Source organism: Crocodylus siamensis, chromosome 3 (genome assembly GCF_052110815.1).
Source record: "Crocodylus siamensis isolate JL-2025a chromosome 3, ASM5211081v1, whole genome shotgun sequence".
Taxonomy (NCBI): Eukaryota; Metazoa; Chordata; order Crocodylia; family Crocodylidae; genus Crocodylus; species Crocodylus siamensis.
The window spans coordinates 75,071,131-75,089,920 of NC_143397.1; the positions used below are offsets into that span (position 1 = coordinate 75,071,131).

General features: G+C 45.2%; 1 protein-coding gene across 1 annotated transcript in view; it reads left to right on the top strand.

Moving 5' to 3' along the window:
* Positions 1–315: 315 nt before the first annotated feature.
* AUH (AU RNA binding methylglutaconyl-CoA hydratase) overlaps positions 316–18,790 on the top strand; it is a 184,521-nt gene continuing 166,046 nt past the window's right edge. Inside the window, exons 1-3 of the mRNA XM_090038527.1 lie at positions 316–580; positions 15,719–15,786; positions 15,885–15,972. Coding sequence (XP_089894653.1) covers positions 358–580; positions 15,719–15,786; positions 15,885–15,972 — 379 coding nt within the window. The 5' untranslated portion in view covers positions 316–357. The remainder of the gene's footprint in view (positions 581–15,718; positions 15,787–15,884; positions 15,973–18,790) is intronic.

Here is an 18,790-nt window from a genome sequence, read left to right on the forward strand (position 1 = left end):
CAGTCAAAGCGCTTTGAACGTGGTAACAGCGTTGCCAAGTCTTAAATATGAAATGATTGTATGGGACGCTCAAAATGATCATACAGTATTTGCTGAAAAACTATCGTACAATGAAAAAGTATGCGCCCTCAGGACTGACCCGTAAGCGGGGTGGAGAGGCTGGGCCAGGCCGGGGACTGCGCCTAGGGCAGACGTTCTCAACCGTGCGAGCCCTGAGGCGGCGAGCACGCACAATGGCCGTCGGGGGCCGTTGGCCTCACGTGGCTCGGGGTCGCGTGCGGCGGTGGGGGGAGGGTCCGTGCGTGCCGCGCCGCCGCCGCAAGGTCACGTGAGGCGGGCGGAAGGCGAGCAGGCAGCATGGCGGCGGCGGCGGGCCTCCTGCGGGCTACAGTCGGGTTGGCTGCGGCCTCGTCCCTCCACCGGCCGGGGCTCGAGCTGCGGCGGGCAGGTGCCGCCGCCGCTGCTGCTGCTGCTGCTGCTGCTGCTGCTGCTTCTTTCCCCTCGGCCCGGAGGAGCTACGGCTCGGAGGCGCGGGAGGAGGAGGAGCTGCGCGTCCGCTACCTGGACGACGAGCATAAAGGTAGCGGGGGGAGGGGAAGGGATTTCGCCCCCGCCTCGATCCTAACACCGGGGGGACCAGGACGCCCCCCCAGCGCGGAGATCGTGCCGCTGTGTGACGTCACCCGGCCCCTGCACCACGTCACGGGGGGGTGGTCCAGCTGCAGGGCAGGGGGAGTACAGCCCTGGCCCTGACTCTGACGAGCTCTGGACCCACTTCTGGGCTGTAGCGTGGGGGTGAGAAGCCTAAATGAGGTGCAAACAGCTGTGCCCAGGCTCTGAGGGTGCTGTGGCAAGTGACTCGTGATGGAGGATCCCCCTCACCAGCCCCTGCAGACTGCCCTCTGCAGGAGGGCATGGCTGCACAGTGCTTCAAAAGGAACTGGTCTCTTGACAGTCCCAAGTCCTTCTTACGTGATGGTTCAGATGAAGGCGCTTCAAAGTGGCTCTGCTTCGTTAACTGTTGTCAGCAGGCGTCAGGGCCTGGGCTATGCTGACGCAGCCCAGACCTACTCCTTGCACTGCCTTCAGAATGGGAGGGGGGAAGCGAGGGGAGGGGTTTGCCTAGCCGTGTTGGATGGTGGGGCGTGTGGATTGGAGCCCTTCCGCCTCGGGGAGCTCCAGTCCACACACCCCACACTCCAACACGGCTGAGCAAACCACAGCACACACAGAGCTCTGTCTGCTCCCCTCCCCTCCGATTCCCTCCCCCCCATCTGAAAATAATGCTGGGGCTGGTTAGGGGAAGTTGATCCCCTAAGACCCACCAGCAAAATGCCTGTTTGGTCCTGGGGATCTCTGTAACTCATGATACTTCCTGCAAAGTGCAGTGAGTTATAGTGGAGTTACAAGTCTGTCAGGGCCCCGAGTTTGGAGTTGAACACAGAGCCCTGGCTGGAGTCTTGTTTGAGCCAGGTTTTGCCGTCGTGTTTGGTGTCCAACACCAGCCTTCCCAGAGCAGCCTGCTGTCCCACCTAAGGCTTCTGTCACATGTTTCAATTCCAACATATTGCTGTTTAAGCCTGGTGTGTAAGTGACTTTGATGCATCTGCTTCAATGGGCTGTCCTGGACCAGTCAGCACCATACCAAACCAGCTGTCTGTTTTGAGGCCTGCCTCTTGGCTTTGGCTAAATTGATCCACGGAGTTGGGTCCAGAGCTAGAACCATTTGTGCAACTTAAATGGCTGCCTGAGCACTGAGGGGTGTCCCAAGTTACCTCAGCATTTGGGGTGTCTTCTCTTAATGCGTTGGCTTGGCCTGCTGGACTCTTCCCTTGCAGTGCGTGAACTTCTGTGCTGAGAAGGGATTGGAAGGAAGTAGAGGGGGGTTGGATTCAATGCTCCATTGAGATGGCTTTCACTATGAAAGAATTGCTCAGAGTCTTGCAGGGCCCAGTGCATTGGATCTGCCTGGATTATTTTTAAGCATTTCTTTTTAGTCATAAGGATTAATAATTTTTTTAATGAAAACAGATTCTGAGTCAAATGAACTTCTGGAATAGCCACAGTCAAGGGCTTTACCCAGTCTTGGAATTTATGCCTGACCCAATGATGGTTCTGCCCCCAAACTGCTGCTCCAGGTCCCATTTTTGCAATCAACTACATAACTGGTTTGAAAATTGCAACATTTCAGTAGCGTTCTGAATTGTGATGGAAAGGAAAAAAACGATAAAAGTGTTGGCAGGCTATCATGTCCTTTTCCCATTCTCCGGGGCAAATTAGATGATGACTATACTGTATAGGCTTTAAAACTTATCTTGTGCCCCAGGCTGGATCCAGACTGCAAGGCTCCTAGTAGGCTAGATCCAGACTGAAACACAAGGAAGCAATAGCAGGGGCAGCTCTGCTTCTTGCCTAGATCACAGAGTTGTGACAGCAGCAGCTTTGGCTCTGACCCAGGGTACGCGGCTGTGGCATGTGCCAGAGCTGGAGCTGCTGCTGTGCCTCATGCTACAGCAGCAATTCCAGCTCAGTTTTTAGCATGCGGTATTTGGTGGGAACTGGCAGCTGGGTGGCAAAAGGTGAAGTGGCCTTGGACTACTGTGGCTGTGTCAGTCCTCACTCACCCCTTGCCACCAAGCTTCATGTTCACCAGGGCTTGATGGGCTTGGGTTCTGTGACAGACCATGTACCACAACATTTGGTGGTTCAGCAGTAGTCCAGCAAGCTGGATAAAGTGGTTCCATGGGCCATATATTTAACACCCCTGCTGTATCAGGTCATCTTATTAGTGACTACTTCTTTAGGATATTGCAAGAGAAAAACTGGTATTTGCCCTGTTTGTTGGGAAGATAGAAAACTCACTTGGTGTCCGACACTAGCCCTCCCAGAGCAGCCTGCTGTCCCACCAGAGGCTCCTGTCACATGTTTCAATTCCAAGTTTCAATTGCTGTTTAAGCTTGGTGTGTAAATTACCTTGGTGCATCTGCTTTCATGGGTTGTCCTGGACCAGTTGGCACCATACCAAACCAGCCATCTACTTTCAGGTCTGCCTCTTGGTTTTGGCTAAATCAATCCATGGTGTTGGTCCAAGAGCTAGAACCATTTGTGCAACTTAAATGGCTGCCTGAGCACTTGCTTTACTTTTGAAAGCAAGATACCTGATCTTAAATGCATCCAATGACTGGGGATTGAGCATTGCCTGAAATGACTCTTAGGAACTACTCAGGCAGTTGGAATGGTAAGTTTCCTTAGTGCCAGCAAAACCAACTTAATGGTTAGAGTATGGATGAGGTGGCTAAAGGTGCAGGTCATTCTGTAGCTTTTACTAGTCAGAGTGCTGAGTACATGCAATTTCTGCATTTCCGACTGTAATCTCAGTGGGTTAGAGGACCTTGTGGTAGAAAAATAAAATTTGTTGGGGCTAACATCAGTCAAAATTTTGACCTGTTAGGGAAGATGGTTTGTATCGCAGGATGTATGTATGTATCCATCTGTCTAACCACATGTCAAACCAAAGACCTTTTTTAATGTTTTCCTCCTCTCAATGTATACCAAACTGTGTTAAAGTCAATATAAAACAGCATCCAAGTGCCAGGTATTGGTAGAAGTGGCAAATAAGTTGTGGACATATGGAACAGTTCTTCTCAAATATCTTGCTAAGTCATGGACCCTGTCTTTAAAAGAAGAGGTATTATTGACTGACTTCACCTTGAAAATGAGAGCCTGTTTTGTCTACTGAAACAAGAGTTGTTGTGTTAAGACAGGTTACCAGTGATAGAAATCAATGCTTTATTGTTTTAGTTATAATTCCATAGCTCAGAAAGGGGATTAGGCTATTTGAAGAAAGTGATTAAGGTCCAACATAACAAGAGAATCATCTTCGGCTGTGCTTTGATTGACATTGCATTTATAGCAGGTAAGAATGAAAAAATTGAGATGTCTTAAGCTTTTAGTCTATTTGTCCAGTGATTTTTTAAAAAAAAATTATTATTAACTGTGCTACAATTATAAAGGTATGTATATGCCATTGCATATACTTCCCTGACACACAAAATTTGGATTGTTAGCCCCACCAAGTCTTATCTAGTGAATGTAACTTTGGGTTTATGAGATTCAGTAACACATTATAATTTGAGTAAGGTGTTGAAGTGTTCCCCAAAAGCATCCAACTTGGGCTAGCTGCAGAAACAACAAGCTGCTGAATTATTTCTGGATCTTAAATTTTCTGAGGTACAGTTCTTGGGGTTCAGGGTCCAACAAAATGAAAACTATTTGTATGTGAAAATAGTACATGGTGAGTATAGTAAAGCAAATACAATACCATAAGGCAGTGTGGGGCCAACTTTTTTTGGCAGGTGTGCCACAAATTAGCCACCTACTCTCCCCAAATGTCACATTATTCCCCTTCCAGTACCAAATATTCCTTTCTGCTTTCTGCCCTGTACTCCCTGCCTGATCTCCTGCTTTGTTTCCTGGCTGGTCTGCTGCTGTGCTGCTTGTCCCCTCCCTGATCACTCACAGAGGCTGAACTCATTACTTATTGCAATCATCCCACAGGTTTCCCACTCCTGCCATATGGATTCAACTTAGGGAGTTAAAGGAGTCAACTTTTCTGACCCAACATGCACTTGTGGCAAAAGAAATATTTTGCCCTGCTCAGTGATGTGTTGACAAGTAGTTAAGCATCTAAACTTCCAACACTTGTTATCGTTGGATTTTGGTACTAGAATTTCTTTTATGAATGGGAACAAATGATTCCCTTCCTAAAATTTCTATTTTTTTAGGCTGTTTACTGTCTCAGGAAAGTAATCCTGTCTGGCTTATATTCAGACAATACTTTGTAATCAGAAGAATTAAAACTTAAGTTCTTGCTTAAAATTTATAAAGTTAAGTTCAGCAGAAATGTTTCAGGCCATTGTAGTTGTGTTCCCCTTCTCCTTGAGTCTTATTGGAAGTCCAGGGTACAGATCTATACACTGTACTCCTTTTAAGTGTGTAACGTCAAGTGAAAAAGCTTGTCCCTTATCCAAACCTAACACACACAATCAAGATTTGTTAAGTATAATACCAAGAAGCTGCTTAGCTCCTCTCATTTTCAGGGCTTGTAATAACAGCCCTTTGATATTTTCTTCTTCGTTCTTTGTGGCTTAGTTAAAGGGAGTACAGTTAGTTGCAAAATAAACTGTTACAGCTAGTATGTAGTTAACTTGAATATGGTTTGGTTCCAAAGTAGAAGGGCTTCCAGATACTTTCACTTAAGGAGCTTTGTGTACTTACTTAATGAGGTAGTTAGGATAGAATCAGGGTAAAATATCTTGAGTTTTAACATTGCTCTGATGCTGTGTATACTTGATTTAAGTTACTGTTCTTTCCAGTCTTTGCACATCAGTATTTGCTCTATTGGATGTTTTTTCAAATGCAGGTGCTTTTATTTTGTGTTCTGAACAAAAAGTTTCTGATTTAATTACTTTTGGTTTCAGAGTTCTTGCAGGTATAGTAGGAATATTGATTTTCTTTTGGTGGGGAGGGGGTGGGGGAACTAGTGCATTCATTCAAAGGTGATACATCGTACAAAGTAGAACAGGGAGGGACCTCAGGAGATCATCTACTTCAACCCTCTGTTCAAAGATCATCCTTATCTAAGCTACTGTTTACAAGTGTCCATCTAGCCAATTTCAAACAAAACTGCACAAACAACCCTCTTATGCAACTACCAGTCACAGTGCCCCAAAACATCAAGAATGGACTTGTCACAGGTAAAGCAGGGGGACAAGGGCACTGTCAATGTCCTCTCACTGCAAGAACAGGAAGTAATTAAATACACTTGAGAGATCTAAGGAAAAGGGCAGTCTTCCTTCTCCTTTCCCCACCCTCTCCCCCATAAAGGAAGGTACCCCACCTCCTTCCTCCCACAGTCTATAGTGATCTGTCTGGAGTAAAATTCCTTTCTGATCCTAACTATGGCAGTTGATTTGGCCCTTTGCAGAGGACTGAGACTCAATAACTAGGAACCTTCAGGCTCAAGTCCCAGCAGGATAATAGGCATATGCATCCCAGGCAAAACCTCAAAAATCAAAAGCTGACACCCAGTGCTTCTGATGAAGGTGAAAAAAACCACTGACACTTGCAGGAGCAGAAATGGAAATAATTCCTTCTCAGCCCCATGTGGCACCTGGGAAAGCCCAAAAGCCTAAGAAAACCAATTACTCTCCACTCTGTATTGCAACTTGTGAATTATAAATATAACTGCACATATCACACTCTAACTGGTGAGCCAGAATCATAGAAAATTAGGGTTGGAAGTGACCTTAGGACGTCATCTAGTCCAACCCCTTGCTCAAACCAAGGCAATCCCCGACTATATCATCCTAGCCAAAGATCTGTCTAGCTGGGTCTTAAACATCTCCAAGGATAGAGATTCTACCACCTCTCTGGGTAACCTGTTGCAGCGTTTTAAAACCCTCCTAGTAAGAAAATGCATTCTAATATTTAGCCTAAAATTCTCTTGCTGCAACTTGAGACCATTGCTCCTTGTTTTGCCATCTGCCACCACTGAGAACAATCCAGCTTCATCCTCTTTCGAACCCCTCTTTAGGTAGTTGAAGGTTTCTATTAAATCTCCCCTCGGTCTCCTCTTCTAAATGAAATAAGACCAATTCCCTCAGTTTTTTTTCATAAGTCATGCCACCCAGCCCCCTCATCATTTTTGTTGCCCTCTGATGGACCCTCTCCAATTTGCCTGCATCCTTTCTATAGTAGGGGGCCCAAAACTGAACACAGTACTCTAGATGTGGCCTCACCAGTGCTGAAAAGAGGGGAATAACTTCCTTTGACCTGCTGGCAGCACTCCTCTGATGCAGCCCAGTATACCACTAGCCTTCTTTGCAACAAGGGCACACTGTTGGCTCATACTCAGTTTATTGTCCACTGTAACCCCCAGGTCTGTTTCTACAGAGCTGCTGTCCAGCCAGTCAGCCCCCTGGGATTGTTCTGGTCTAAGTGCAGGACTTTGCATTTGTCCTTGTTGAACCTCATGAGATTTCTTTTGATCCAATCCTTCAATTTGTCTATGTCACTTTGAATCCTAGCCCTACCCTCCAGCATGTCTACTACCCCCCACAGCTTGTTGTCATCTGCAGACTTGCTGAGGGTGCACTGTATGCCATCTTCCTGGTCGTTGATGAAGATATTGAACCACTGATTACCAGGGATCCTGGCTTCCCTGATAAAAATAGCACATTCTCTGATAAAAACCACAACATCCATGATTAAAATTAAAGTGCCCCACCCCACAGTCCCCCTGGCCCTGCTGGTGCCCCTCACTCCCCCGGCAGGGGTGCATGCACGCACCCCCCCAACAAGTAAGTGTGTATGGGGGGAGAAGGGAAGGGGCCAGATATAGCGCATACAGGGGAACAGATTGAGAATGGGAGGAGGGTGTTTGTGTCTGGGCCTGCTCCCAGGAGCAGGGCCAAGGAGGCAAAGGCAGTGGAGCTACCCTGCGGGCAGCACCTAAGCCACCTGGCCTAGGTTGGGGAGGAGGGGTCGGCTCACGTGACGGCTGCCACCGTGCCACTACCGCAGCTGCCATGCCCTGTGCTATGTTCCTGTGGCTGGCCTCAGCTCTGTGTGCACAGGTTCATGGATGCATGGCTTCACAGGTAAGTGGCACGGGGCATGGTTGTGGTGGTGATCGCGGTCACTACATGCAAGCCCCCACCTCTGGGCGGGTGGCTTGTGTGCAGCCTGCAGAAGGGCACCACTGCTCTGCACTGCCTGCCTGTGGAGTCAAGTGGCCGCGGAGCTGTGCCTGCAGAGTTGTGTCTGTGGAGCTGTTCAGCCGGCTGTGGGAAGACAGTGTGGGGTGCTGCGGTGGTGGCTACCAGGTGCGAGGCCCTCCAATGTCCCTCCTCAGTGCTTCCTTCCCTGCCGCTGCCGTGTCTTGCACAGCCTTCCTGCGACCGGCTGCACGGCTCCGCAGGCAAGTGGTGTGGGGCGTGGCAGCAGTCACTCCAGGACTGCTCTGGTTTCACGTGCCGCTGGCCAGGCAGCCACCCCAGGGTTTCCCCCAGTACCTCCCCGCTTGCTGCTGGAGTACCCAGCTGGTTACATGTGGACTGTGAGTGGCACTGTTAGTTCTTAAGGGAAGCTGCTCATGGAGGCACTAAGCCCTGTTGCACTGCTAGCGCTGCTGGCGGTTCATGTGGACCTGGCCGGGCACTCCAGAGTCCCCAACTGCCCCGCTGTCTTAGCCCCCTGCAAACCCCGCTTACCTAACCTTGCAGGCTTGAGAAGGAAAGGGAGCCTGAGCCAAGCCTTGGGACTGACTAAAAGTCTCAGGCCCTGCCCTTTTCCCCTCTCACTCCTCCTCCGGGCAGGACAGGGTGTTTCCTGACCATTTTGCAATCAGCTCTTGCAGGCTGGAACTCTGCCCGCCTGGAGATGTCTTTGTAAGAGGGGAGATCCTCAGCTTCCTCTGCTAAAAGGTAAAATCCACGTTTTCTCTGATAAAAATGGGATATCTGTGGTTTTCTCTGTTTTTCCATGGGAAAGGGAAAGCCCAGATCCCTGCTTACTATCCGGATTACTACCCTCTGAGCCTGATGCTTCGGCCCGTTTCCTATCCACTTTACAATCTATTCTTCCAGCCAGTACTTCCTTAGCTTGCCTGTGAGAATGTTTTGGGAGACCATATAAAAAGCTCTGCTAAAATCAAGGTATATTATATCCTTTGGTCTCCCTGCATCCACACAGCGAGTCACCTTGTCATAAACAGCAACCAGGTTGGTTAGGCATGACTTGTCCTTGGTGAATCCATGCTGACTGTTCCTAATCACATTCTTCTCCGCCACGTGCTTTGAGAGAGAGTCCTTGAGGATCTGTTAGCACCATGAATATAAAATTCCCCCAAAACAATACTATAATTCACCACTCTATATGCAGGTGCAAATTTAAAGCATAAGATATAACAGGCTACCATAGCAGATCTGCTCCATACTTTTTCCAGGGACTGAGGTGAGGCTGACTGGTCTGTAATTCCCTGGATCTTCCTTTTTCCTGTTCTTAAATATGGGCACTATGTTTTCCCTTTTCCACTCACCCAGGACCTCTCCTGATGACCATGAGTTTTCTGAGATCATGGCTAGTGGCTCTGCAGTCTCATCAGCCAACTCTTTCAGCATCCTTCGGTGCATCCTGTCTGGCCCAATGGACTAGTATGTCCAGATTTTCTAAATAGTCCTAAACCTGTTCTTTTGTCACTGGTGACTACTCACCTCTGCCCCAAAATGTGCTGCCTGTTGCAGTGGTCTGGGAGCTGAACTGGCCTGCAAAGACTGAGGAAAAGGCATTGAGCACTTCAGCCTTTTCTGGGCTGAAACCTCTGTCACATTCAGTAAGGGACCCACACTTTCCCTGATCCTCCTCTTGCTACCAACATACTTGTAGAAACACTTCTTGTTACCCTTCAAGTCCCTTGTTAGCTGCAACTCCAATTGCGCTTTGGCCTTCCTGACTTCATCCCTGCTTGCCCAAGCAATGCTCTTATACTCCTCCCTATTTATTTATCCAAATTTCCATTTCTTATAAGCTTCCTTTTTGTGGCTTAGTTTACTGAAGAGTTTCCTGCTAAGCCAAGATGGTCTTCTGCCGTACTTGCTTGTCTTCCTGTGGATCAGGATGGTTTGTTCCTGCATTCTTAGTAAAGGCTTCTTTAAAGATTGCTAGCTGTTCTAGACTCTTCTCTCCCTCAGTCCGGCTTCCCAGGAGATCCTGCCTATGAGTTCCATGAGCAAGTCAAAGTCTGATTTTTCCAATGTCCAGGGTCCTTACTCTGCTGCTCTCCATCCTTCCCTTCCTCAGAATCCTGAACTTGGTCATCTTGTGGTCACTGCTGCCCAAGTTGCCATCCACTACTACATTCCCCACCAATTTTTCCCTGTGTGCGACTCAAAAAGAGCATGGTCCCTAGTTGGCCACTCCAGCACTTGTACCAGGAAATTGTCTCCAAAACTCTCCAAAAACTTCCTGGATTGCCTGCGCACTGCTGGATTGCCCTCCCAGCAGATGTCAGCGTAATTGAAGTCCCCCATGGGAACCAGGGCTTGTGATTGGGAAACTTCCGCTAACTGTTTGAAGAAAGCCTCATCCACCACTTTCTCCTAGTTTACTGGTGAATAGCAGGCCCCCCACTGCAACAGCACCCTTGTTGCTCTCCCCTCTGACCCTAACCCAGAGACTTTCAGTAGGCCTGGCTCTAGCTTTATACTGGAGCTCTGAGTTATCATATGGCTCTTTTACATAAAGTACAACTCTTCCTCTGCCTCTTCCTTGCCTGTCCTTCTTGAACAGTTTGCACCCATCTGTGACTACTCCAGTCATGTGAGCTATCCCACCAAGTCTCTGTTGCTCCAATTGTGTCATAGTTCCCTGACTGCAAGGACTTGGAATTCTTCCTGCTTGTTTCCCAGGCTGTGTGCGTTCATGTACAGGCACCTGAGGTAGCTAGTTGATTGCCCTGATTTCTCAGGAAGCATGAGAACACCTCCTCTGTTTCCCCCTCTTGCTTGCTGTTTTCAGGCCACTCAGTGGGGCAATGGTGGCGGTGCAGAGGAGGAACCACAGGCCAGCCTGGGCATGGGCTCCAGGGGGCTACAGCAAGAAGGGCCCAGCAGTGAAGGGGCGGGGCCACTTTTTCCCCTGCACTGAGCAGCAGCCTCTGCCTGGTGGTTGCTGCTTCTACCACTGCTTAGCATAGTGGGTGAGTTGGGAGCAGGCGCAGGGCAGGCCAGGTTTGGGGCTGTATGGATGGGTTCTCTCTGGTCTGGAGTTGGTCCACGTTACTGGGCCCAGTCCGCAGTGGGTATGGGGTGGGCAGGGGTCGGTGCTGTGTCCACAGGTCTTTACCAGTACCATGGGGCTGGGAATAGAGGTGGTGGCAGCCAGAAAGAGTTGCTGTTGCCTGGGCTGCCTAGAAAGGCTGTGCCAGCCCCACTGCATGCCCAGAGGGAGACAGGATGTGCCACAGGTCAGATGGCACCTGGGTTAGGCGGGAGTGAGGGACTTGCCTTGAGCCGGACAGAGTGCCCATAGGCTGTATTTTGCCCATCCTTGCATTGGAGCACAATGTCTGGAAACGTCTGTTCCAGCAAAGAGAAATCTATTTCCTCACTTAAGGCACATGCCCCAATTTTAGAAGGCTGATTTTGTAGAAAAGAATGTGTGTGGTATGGGTCTCAGGGGGCCTGTATTAAACTCGTATTCCATGGTAGGCCTCCTATGTAACACTGGGCAAATCATTTAACTCGTCTGTGCTGTGGTTACCAGTTTTGGCATGAGATATTCCTTACACCCCCTCAGGTATCTTAAGGTTAAATTATTTCCAGAGGTACTTGGCTATTATTATGATGGAACTATCAAGAAAAGAAGGAGAAATGAGAAGCCATGGAATATATTTTTATTTTTCTAATGCTGACTTCAGTTTGTAATTTTCTAATGTCCTAAATCCTGTTACCCATTTCTGACTAATCTCACTTCCTTTCTTCTTTCCATATTTAGGAAAATTGGAAAGTGGGGTGGGTGTCTGCTGGGCATTAATCACACTTTTTTTGGAGAGGAGCACAGTAGTGGTAGGGTTATGACTGGATATGAAAATGGTAGGAAGAATTGGTTTATGCATTTTTTTTCCCTCTCGAGGTTTTATTTTCTTCTTGCAAAGGACTTTTCCTCCCACTTTTAGCTAATTAAGTTAAATGCAAAAATTAATAAATACATTAACATTTGGTTTAAGGGGTTTAACACCAGCATTACTACTTCTGTTTATATGCCATGGGGGGAGGATGACAGTCCACCTCACCTTCTTTCTCACCTCAAACCCCTAAGAACTTCTGGATTTGGGCAGGCAAAACTGTTATTTTAGATTGCACCTATTAATTCTTTCCTGTAACTTCTTGTTAGTTGATACAGCTTTGCTCTGATGCCTGTTTAATAAAAGTTTTGGCGGTGTTTCACGTATACCATGTACTACAAGTCTCTCTATTTTTACATATTGTAGGACTCCTCTGCAAAAACATTTAGTTAAAAATGTAATGAATTTTACCTAAAAGGAAGACAGTAAGGTAGGCTGATATGGGTACCCTGAAGAATTTTCTGATTCTATAAGGAGATGTTTCAGGTTGAACTGTATGTTGTTATAAATCCTAGCAACAGTTATTAATTCAGTGAAAAACACAGAGAAAATTTTAACAGTCAATAAGAAAAATAGTTGCTTCATTGTTGTGTGACTATAAGGGTGGACACAGATACCATCTTTGTGCTGCCATAAAAAAAATTATGGTGGCACAACAGCCAAGCAAACAGATGTCTGTACCCCTTATTGTGCCACTAATGGCCAAAATTTTTGGTGGCAACAGAGATGGTATCAATTTGTGCCACTTGTTGCAGCAGATGTCTCTTAGGTTTATGACAGGACTGTGTGGTCATCTCAGAGCTGCCCATGCACTACAGCCACCCTGAGCAGGCAATGTAGGGGTGTCAGGAACCCATCCTGCACAATCTGGGAATTTCCATTTCTGAGGTGCATAGTAACAGGCCCCTGAAGTCCATGCAGTGCCTGCCTGGGTTCCCCCATTTGAGATTTCCTGGACACCTGTCGAGCACTCCGGTGTGGTCCTAGGCCTGGGAGTGCCTTGCAGCTGATTGCTGGACTTAGCTCTGGGACCACACTGGAGTGTCCAGCTTACACTGGTGCAGGACTCTGGAGCATGTCACTAAGCAGAGAAAGCCAAGGTTTCCCTACTTATAGATGTCCCCTGGGAGCTTCACATCACTCATTGTCCTGTAAGATCAACGGGTGATGTGTTTCACCCAGTGGAATGGATCAGTTGTGCTGGGGCTTGTCCTGTTGTAGCTGATTCACTTCACTTGGCAACATCTATTTCTAGCCTTAGCAGAGAAAATGATAGTGTTTAGAAGCTTCAGCTAGGTACTGCAATACTAGTACCAATTTACCACAAGATTGTCAATCTCCTTTTGTGACAGTTTATTTGTGCTGTGTAGAGATTTCTAAGCTAGATCTTTACATTAGCTGCTGAACTGGAAACATTAAAAGTTGAGGTCAGCTATACTAAGAAGAGTAAAGTTCTTGGTACTTTGGCCAGATCCCTGAGGACTGGAAAAGTGTCAGCATGGTGCCCATTTTTAAGAAGGGGAGAAGAGATGAGCTGGGTCACTATAGGGCAATTAGTCTTACCTCTGTCCCTGGGAAAATACTGGGAAAAAAATCAAAGAGTGCATTTGTGAAGGCCCAGCAGGGGAAACCATGCTGAAAGGAAACCAGCACAGGTTTGTTATAGGTAGATCCTGCCTGACAAACCTTATAGCCTTTTATGACCAGGTCACACACTGCCTTGACACAGGAGCTGAGGCTGATGTAATCTGCCTGGATTTTAGGAAGGGGTTTGACACAGTTTCGCATCCTGTTCTCATAGGGAAGCTAGCAGGCTGGGGAATGGATGCCTACACAGTAAGGTGGGTGGCCAGCTGGCTTAGGGACTGCCCCCAGAGAGTAGTGGTGGACGGGTTGTTCTCGACCTGGAAGGAGGTGGGCAGTGGGGTCCTGCAGCGTTCAGTCCTTTGGCTGGTGTTATTTAATATCTTCATCAGCAATTTGGACGAGGGTGTGGAGAGCACCCTCTCCAAGTTCGCAGATGATACCACGTTATGGGGCAAAGTTAACACACTGGAGGGCAGGGAGCAGATGCAGGCCAACCTGGACAGGTTAGATCAGTGGGCAGAATGAAATAGGATGCAGTTCAGCAAAGATAAATGCAAGGTACTCCACCCAGGAAGGAGGAATCCCCTGCACACCTATAGGTTTGGGGACGGCCCCCCAGCAGCTCAGAGGCTGAGAGAGATCTTGAAGTCATAGTTGACTTCAAGGTGAACATGAGCCAGTAGTTTAACGAGCCATCAACAAGGCCAGTTTCACCTTGTTGTGTATTAGCAGATGCATGACCAACAGATCAAGGGAGGTGATGCTCCCCTTCTGTCAGACTGCAGTTGGAGTACAGTGTCCTGTTCTGAGCACTGCACTTCAAGAGGGACACGGGGAATCTGGAGAGGGTTCAGAGGGGAGGGCCACTCGCATGATTAGTGGCCTCTGTGAAAGACTCTACGAGGGGAGGTTGAGAGATCTGGATCTCTTCAGCCTTCACAAGAGACGGCTGAGGGGAGACCTTGTAGCCGCCTACAGGTTTATTAAAGGAGGACAACAGGGAAGTGGTGATGCGCTATTTACCAGAGCGCCCCAGGGAGTAACTAGGAACAATGGGTGTAAACTAGTGGGGAGCAGATTTAGGTTAGACATTGGGAAGAAATTTTTTACAGTAAGGATGGCCAGAATCTGGAATGGGCTTCCAAGACAGGTGGTATTATCACCTAACTTGGAGGTCTTCAAGAGGAGGCTTGACTGGGGTCATCTGACCTCAGTCCTCTTTCCTGCCAGGGGCAGGGGGGTCAGACACGATGACCCAATGTGATCCCTTCCGGCTTTACAATCTATGAATCTATTAACCCATAACCCAGTCAGCATTTCTAATGCTGATCTACTGCTGGTGGTTTGGGACTAAGTGTGTACTGAGCTATTTCTGATATTTCTGTACTATTCTACCTTGTGGACATACCCAAAAAGCACATGTTTTATTTAAAAGGATGTCATTGAAATAGTAAAGACCATACCTCTTTATTACTGTCATCCAAATCCTTGCAAAAGGCAAAGCTTTCTGAGGCTGATATCTGCTATTGGACCCAACTACATAGTCTAAAGTTAGACAAGCTTTTGAATGTAAGACATTCTTCAGGACAAAAGCTTGTATAACTATCCCAACTATGCATTTGGTTCAATAAAAGATATCACCATAAGAAATCCTTGCCTTGCACAATTCCTGGACCATCACAGCTGCAACATCACTCTAACACCATCCAAATCATTGAAATTTACTAAATAAAAGGTCTTGAGTATACTCTAAAACCTAAAATTAAAGAACTTGCTACTTCTGCAGAGATACTCAGACCCACTTTGTTTATAGATGTGCACTCTTGTGCTTGTATAATCTATTCCTGTAACCACAGGGAATATTTGAATTAGAAGTAATCTTGACATAAAGAATAAACTGACATAGACAAAGCTGACACACTGCTATGTGCAAAAAGCCACTGTATTTCTGTTAACATATACAAATCCTATTTTTTAAGAATTGAATGAGTCAGTCAAGATATGTATTAGACAAATGCAAATACCTGATAATCTTAAAAATAAGAGTTGGCAGTTGAAATTTTTATCCTGCCTGAGCTGAGACCTAGAGTAGGTATGTGGCGTGATTATACAACAAAACTATTTATACAAGTACCCAGCTTATGCATGCAACCATGGCAAGTACGTGTTCAAATTTAAGGGCATGTATGTATCAGGCCATTAGTTATTAAAATAGTTCCTTAAATTATGTGCTGTTTTTGTTGGTTATGTAAGCAGTCTGAAAATCTCATCAAGCGTAAAGTAAAGAAATTGCAGGGCAAATGAGATACGATAATGTATGTACAATTTTTTTTTTCAGTCCTCACTTGGTATCACTTTAGCATCAAAATAGCACAGGTGTTTCATTTTTTTCCCCCTTTGTGTCTCTCATATACTTATTCAAGGTTTTCTTTTCCCCCCTTGTAGGAATTGTGGTGCTTGGATTAAATAGACCTCATGCCAAGAATGCACTTAATAAAAATCTTTTAAAAATGGTAAGTGGAAAAAACTAACTGCTTCTAATGTGAAGGTAAAACATTTGAATTAAGTGTTTGAAAAGTATTTGGTTTTCCCCTCCTCCTTTTCTCTGTAGATGTCAAAAGCTGTGGATGCTTTGAAATCTGATAAGAAAGTACGAACTGTTATATTCCGGAGTGAAGTCCCTGGGATATTCTGTGCTGGTATGCAAACTTAATTTTATTATGAAGTTAGAAATCCATAGTCTTGTAGTACAGTAGGAATGGCCAAGATTCAAAAGAAGCATTGTATCATTTGCTCATGTTCATCTCAGTAGCAAGTAAAACTTATGTGACTTTTTTTTTCTTTTCCCCCTTTAATAAGGAACTAACATAATTTTCTGGTTGTAAATGATTTAATCAGATTCAATGCATTCTACCCTTCGTGGTGAAAAACTACGTTCAGTTGAAGTTTCAAAAACTTAACAGTATTCAAGTCACATATGCTTATTTTCACGATTTTAAAGAAACCACCAATTTGTTTGAAATTATTGGCTAACCACCTGGAATCAGTCTGTTGAAATGTTAAGCTAGCTTTTGATGCTTGTAACCACTCCTGCAAGTGTCAAGAGAGTATTTTCATTTTATTTAGTTACAAAATTAAACTGGATGTACAAATCAGTTTATTGTGTCTATCCAATTCAGGGTAGTGATTGATTCATTCAGATTAGATAAACCAATTTGGAAAGCATTTTTCCTTCTTCCCCTTCCTTCCCCCCCCCCCCACACACACACACACACTCTGAGTAAAGTTGGTATGTGAGAGAGTCAGATCTACTGATTTTTTTTTTTACAACTTAAAACAGATGACCAGAAGCAATTAATTTAGTTTGCTACCTAAAAATATTAAATGAAAAACCTTTTTTTTAACATTCTATATCCAGTATGCCAAGTATTTTTAAAACTAATGAAAACAGTATTTGAAAATGTGACTTTTGTTCATTTTTTAACTGAATGCCATTTTCCATCAAAATGTGGGTTGATACAGATCAAAAGGAAAAAAATTGTTATCTAGTAAAATAAGAAATGCATCAATTATCACTTTTTAACATAAAATAGAAAATGAGTCTATGTACATGTGCGGTGTATCATCATGATTAGCAGAAAGCAACATACATAAGTGATTCTGTTCAGTTTCAAATCATAATGTCTTAATGGATACCAACCACAGATAAATCAACCTTTTGATATAGGAAAATAACTAAAAAGTACAAATGCAAAGCAAGAGTAGAGCTGTGCTGGTGGTTTTAAATCGCTCTCATGGTGTGTAAATGGTAAACAGAAGAAGATGCCCTCTTGTTTTCAATTTGGAGTTGTGAAACCTGTTGTAGTAACATATGAAACTGTGTAAAATACACTAGTATAAAAACAATTGATTTTTTTTTCAGCTTCCTGTTCCACATTTTTAAATAAATGTGCATAACTATTGAAGAATGGGGAATATGTAGGATCATAATAGTGTATACAAATACACTGTGAGTTATACCTGTACCTATGGAAGCCTTTTGATGAATTTTGCTACCAAACAATATTTTTCAGAATTTTTTTTTGACTGATTTGGTAGCTGAGATGCATGAAACATGAGTTCATGACTATCAGCACTCATTCAGAGGAAAAGAGGAACTTAGGCTAAGTATAGACATTTAAAAAGCCTGAGGTGAAATTGATCTAAGTTATACAGTTTTCTGTAAGCAGTTTAGATTGGCAGTGAACAGAACATACACTTGGTCTTTGAGGATATGGGGGGTGGGGGCAAATCTTAAACTGGGTTCTGCCATTTTTAAAGCAGTCTATGTGTGCTAAACTTCTCTTATGGGTATAGACTGGCTTTGGGCACTGACCTTCTGTTCTGTTATGGCTATAGACCAGTTTCTGATCACTTACACCAGTAAAAGTATATTGTTTGTACCTGGTCTTGGGTAGGTCATTGAATTTACGCACTTGGGCTGCAATGGTAGTTAGTTCATTTAATTTAACACCCTTTGCTGGTTAGTTTCTCAAAGCTGTGATTGGCTCCAAAGAGTGTTATTGCTTCTCCATGATTGAAAAGTAGGAAGTGCTGGTTTATGCTGCAAATTTCAGCATGTTATAGAGCTACCTAACAGCTTAAAATATGCTTGCTCAGGTAGGTGGAAGAGTCAGGTAGCACCACCTCTTAAGGTGGTTGATACTTTACTCTTGTAGGATACTGTTTTTATATGCTTGTAACTTTGGCAAACTGGAATGGTCCTTTGTTTTTCTATATGCCTCTCTGCCCCAATTAAAATTTTATTTTTTGAAAACTTCAGCCAAAATAGTTCACTTGTGTCCAAGATAAGGCTGGGAGAGAAAAAGTTTTAAGACACAAATCAAAAATATCCTTTCATACATAGTTCAAAAGAAAAGCAAAACATTGGTGACCTCTTTGGAAAATTGTAGCTTTCCAATGCTTGAAAGGTGAGATTTGACAGTTAACAGAGGAGAGGAAGGCCTTTATGCTGGGACGCTGTCATTTTCTGACCTCCATGAGATGTATATAGATTTGGCTAAGTTACTTTGGCTTTTGGGGAAAAAAAATAAAGCATTTGACATATATGTGGTAAAGGTTTATCAAGATGGGGAATATTCCCCAAATATTTCCTCCATATTGGGCATATGTCAAGTCAGTATTTAGCAGAGCATTCCTTATAATTGCAGCTCTGGCCTGTGCAGCACCCAGCAACAATCATCTGGATTGTCCCGTGTTCCTGGTGACCTCTTCCATTGGGTCCTGGCAGCATGGAGGATGAAACTACATGATTCAAGCACAAAAGGGACCAGAGCTGATCTGATCTGATGGTGGGTTGGTGTGAGGGGATGATTGGATTTACAGAAAGGCCACCAAACAGAGAATGGGACTAGGTGTTGGGGCAGGTGAAAACTGGGACTGTTGGGTAAGGAAACTGGAGGTATGGACAAATGTATCATTGAGCTGTTTTAAAAGATAAGAGGGAGCTACTGTTAT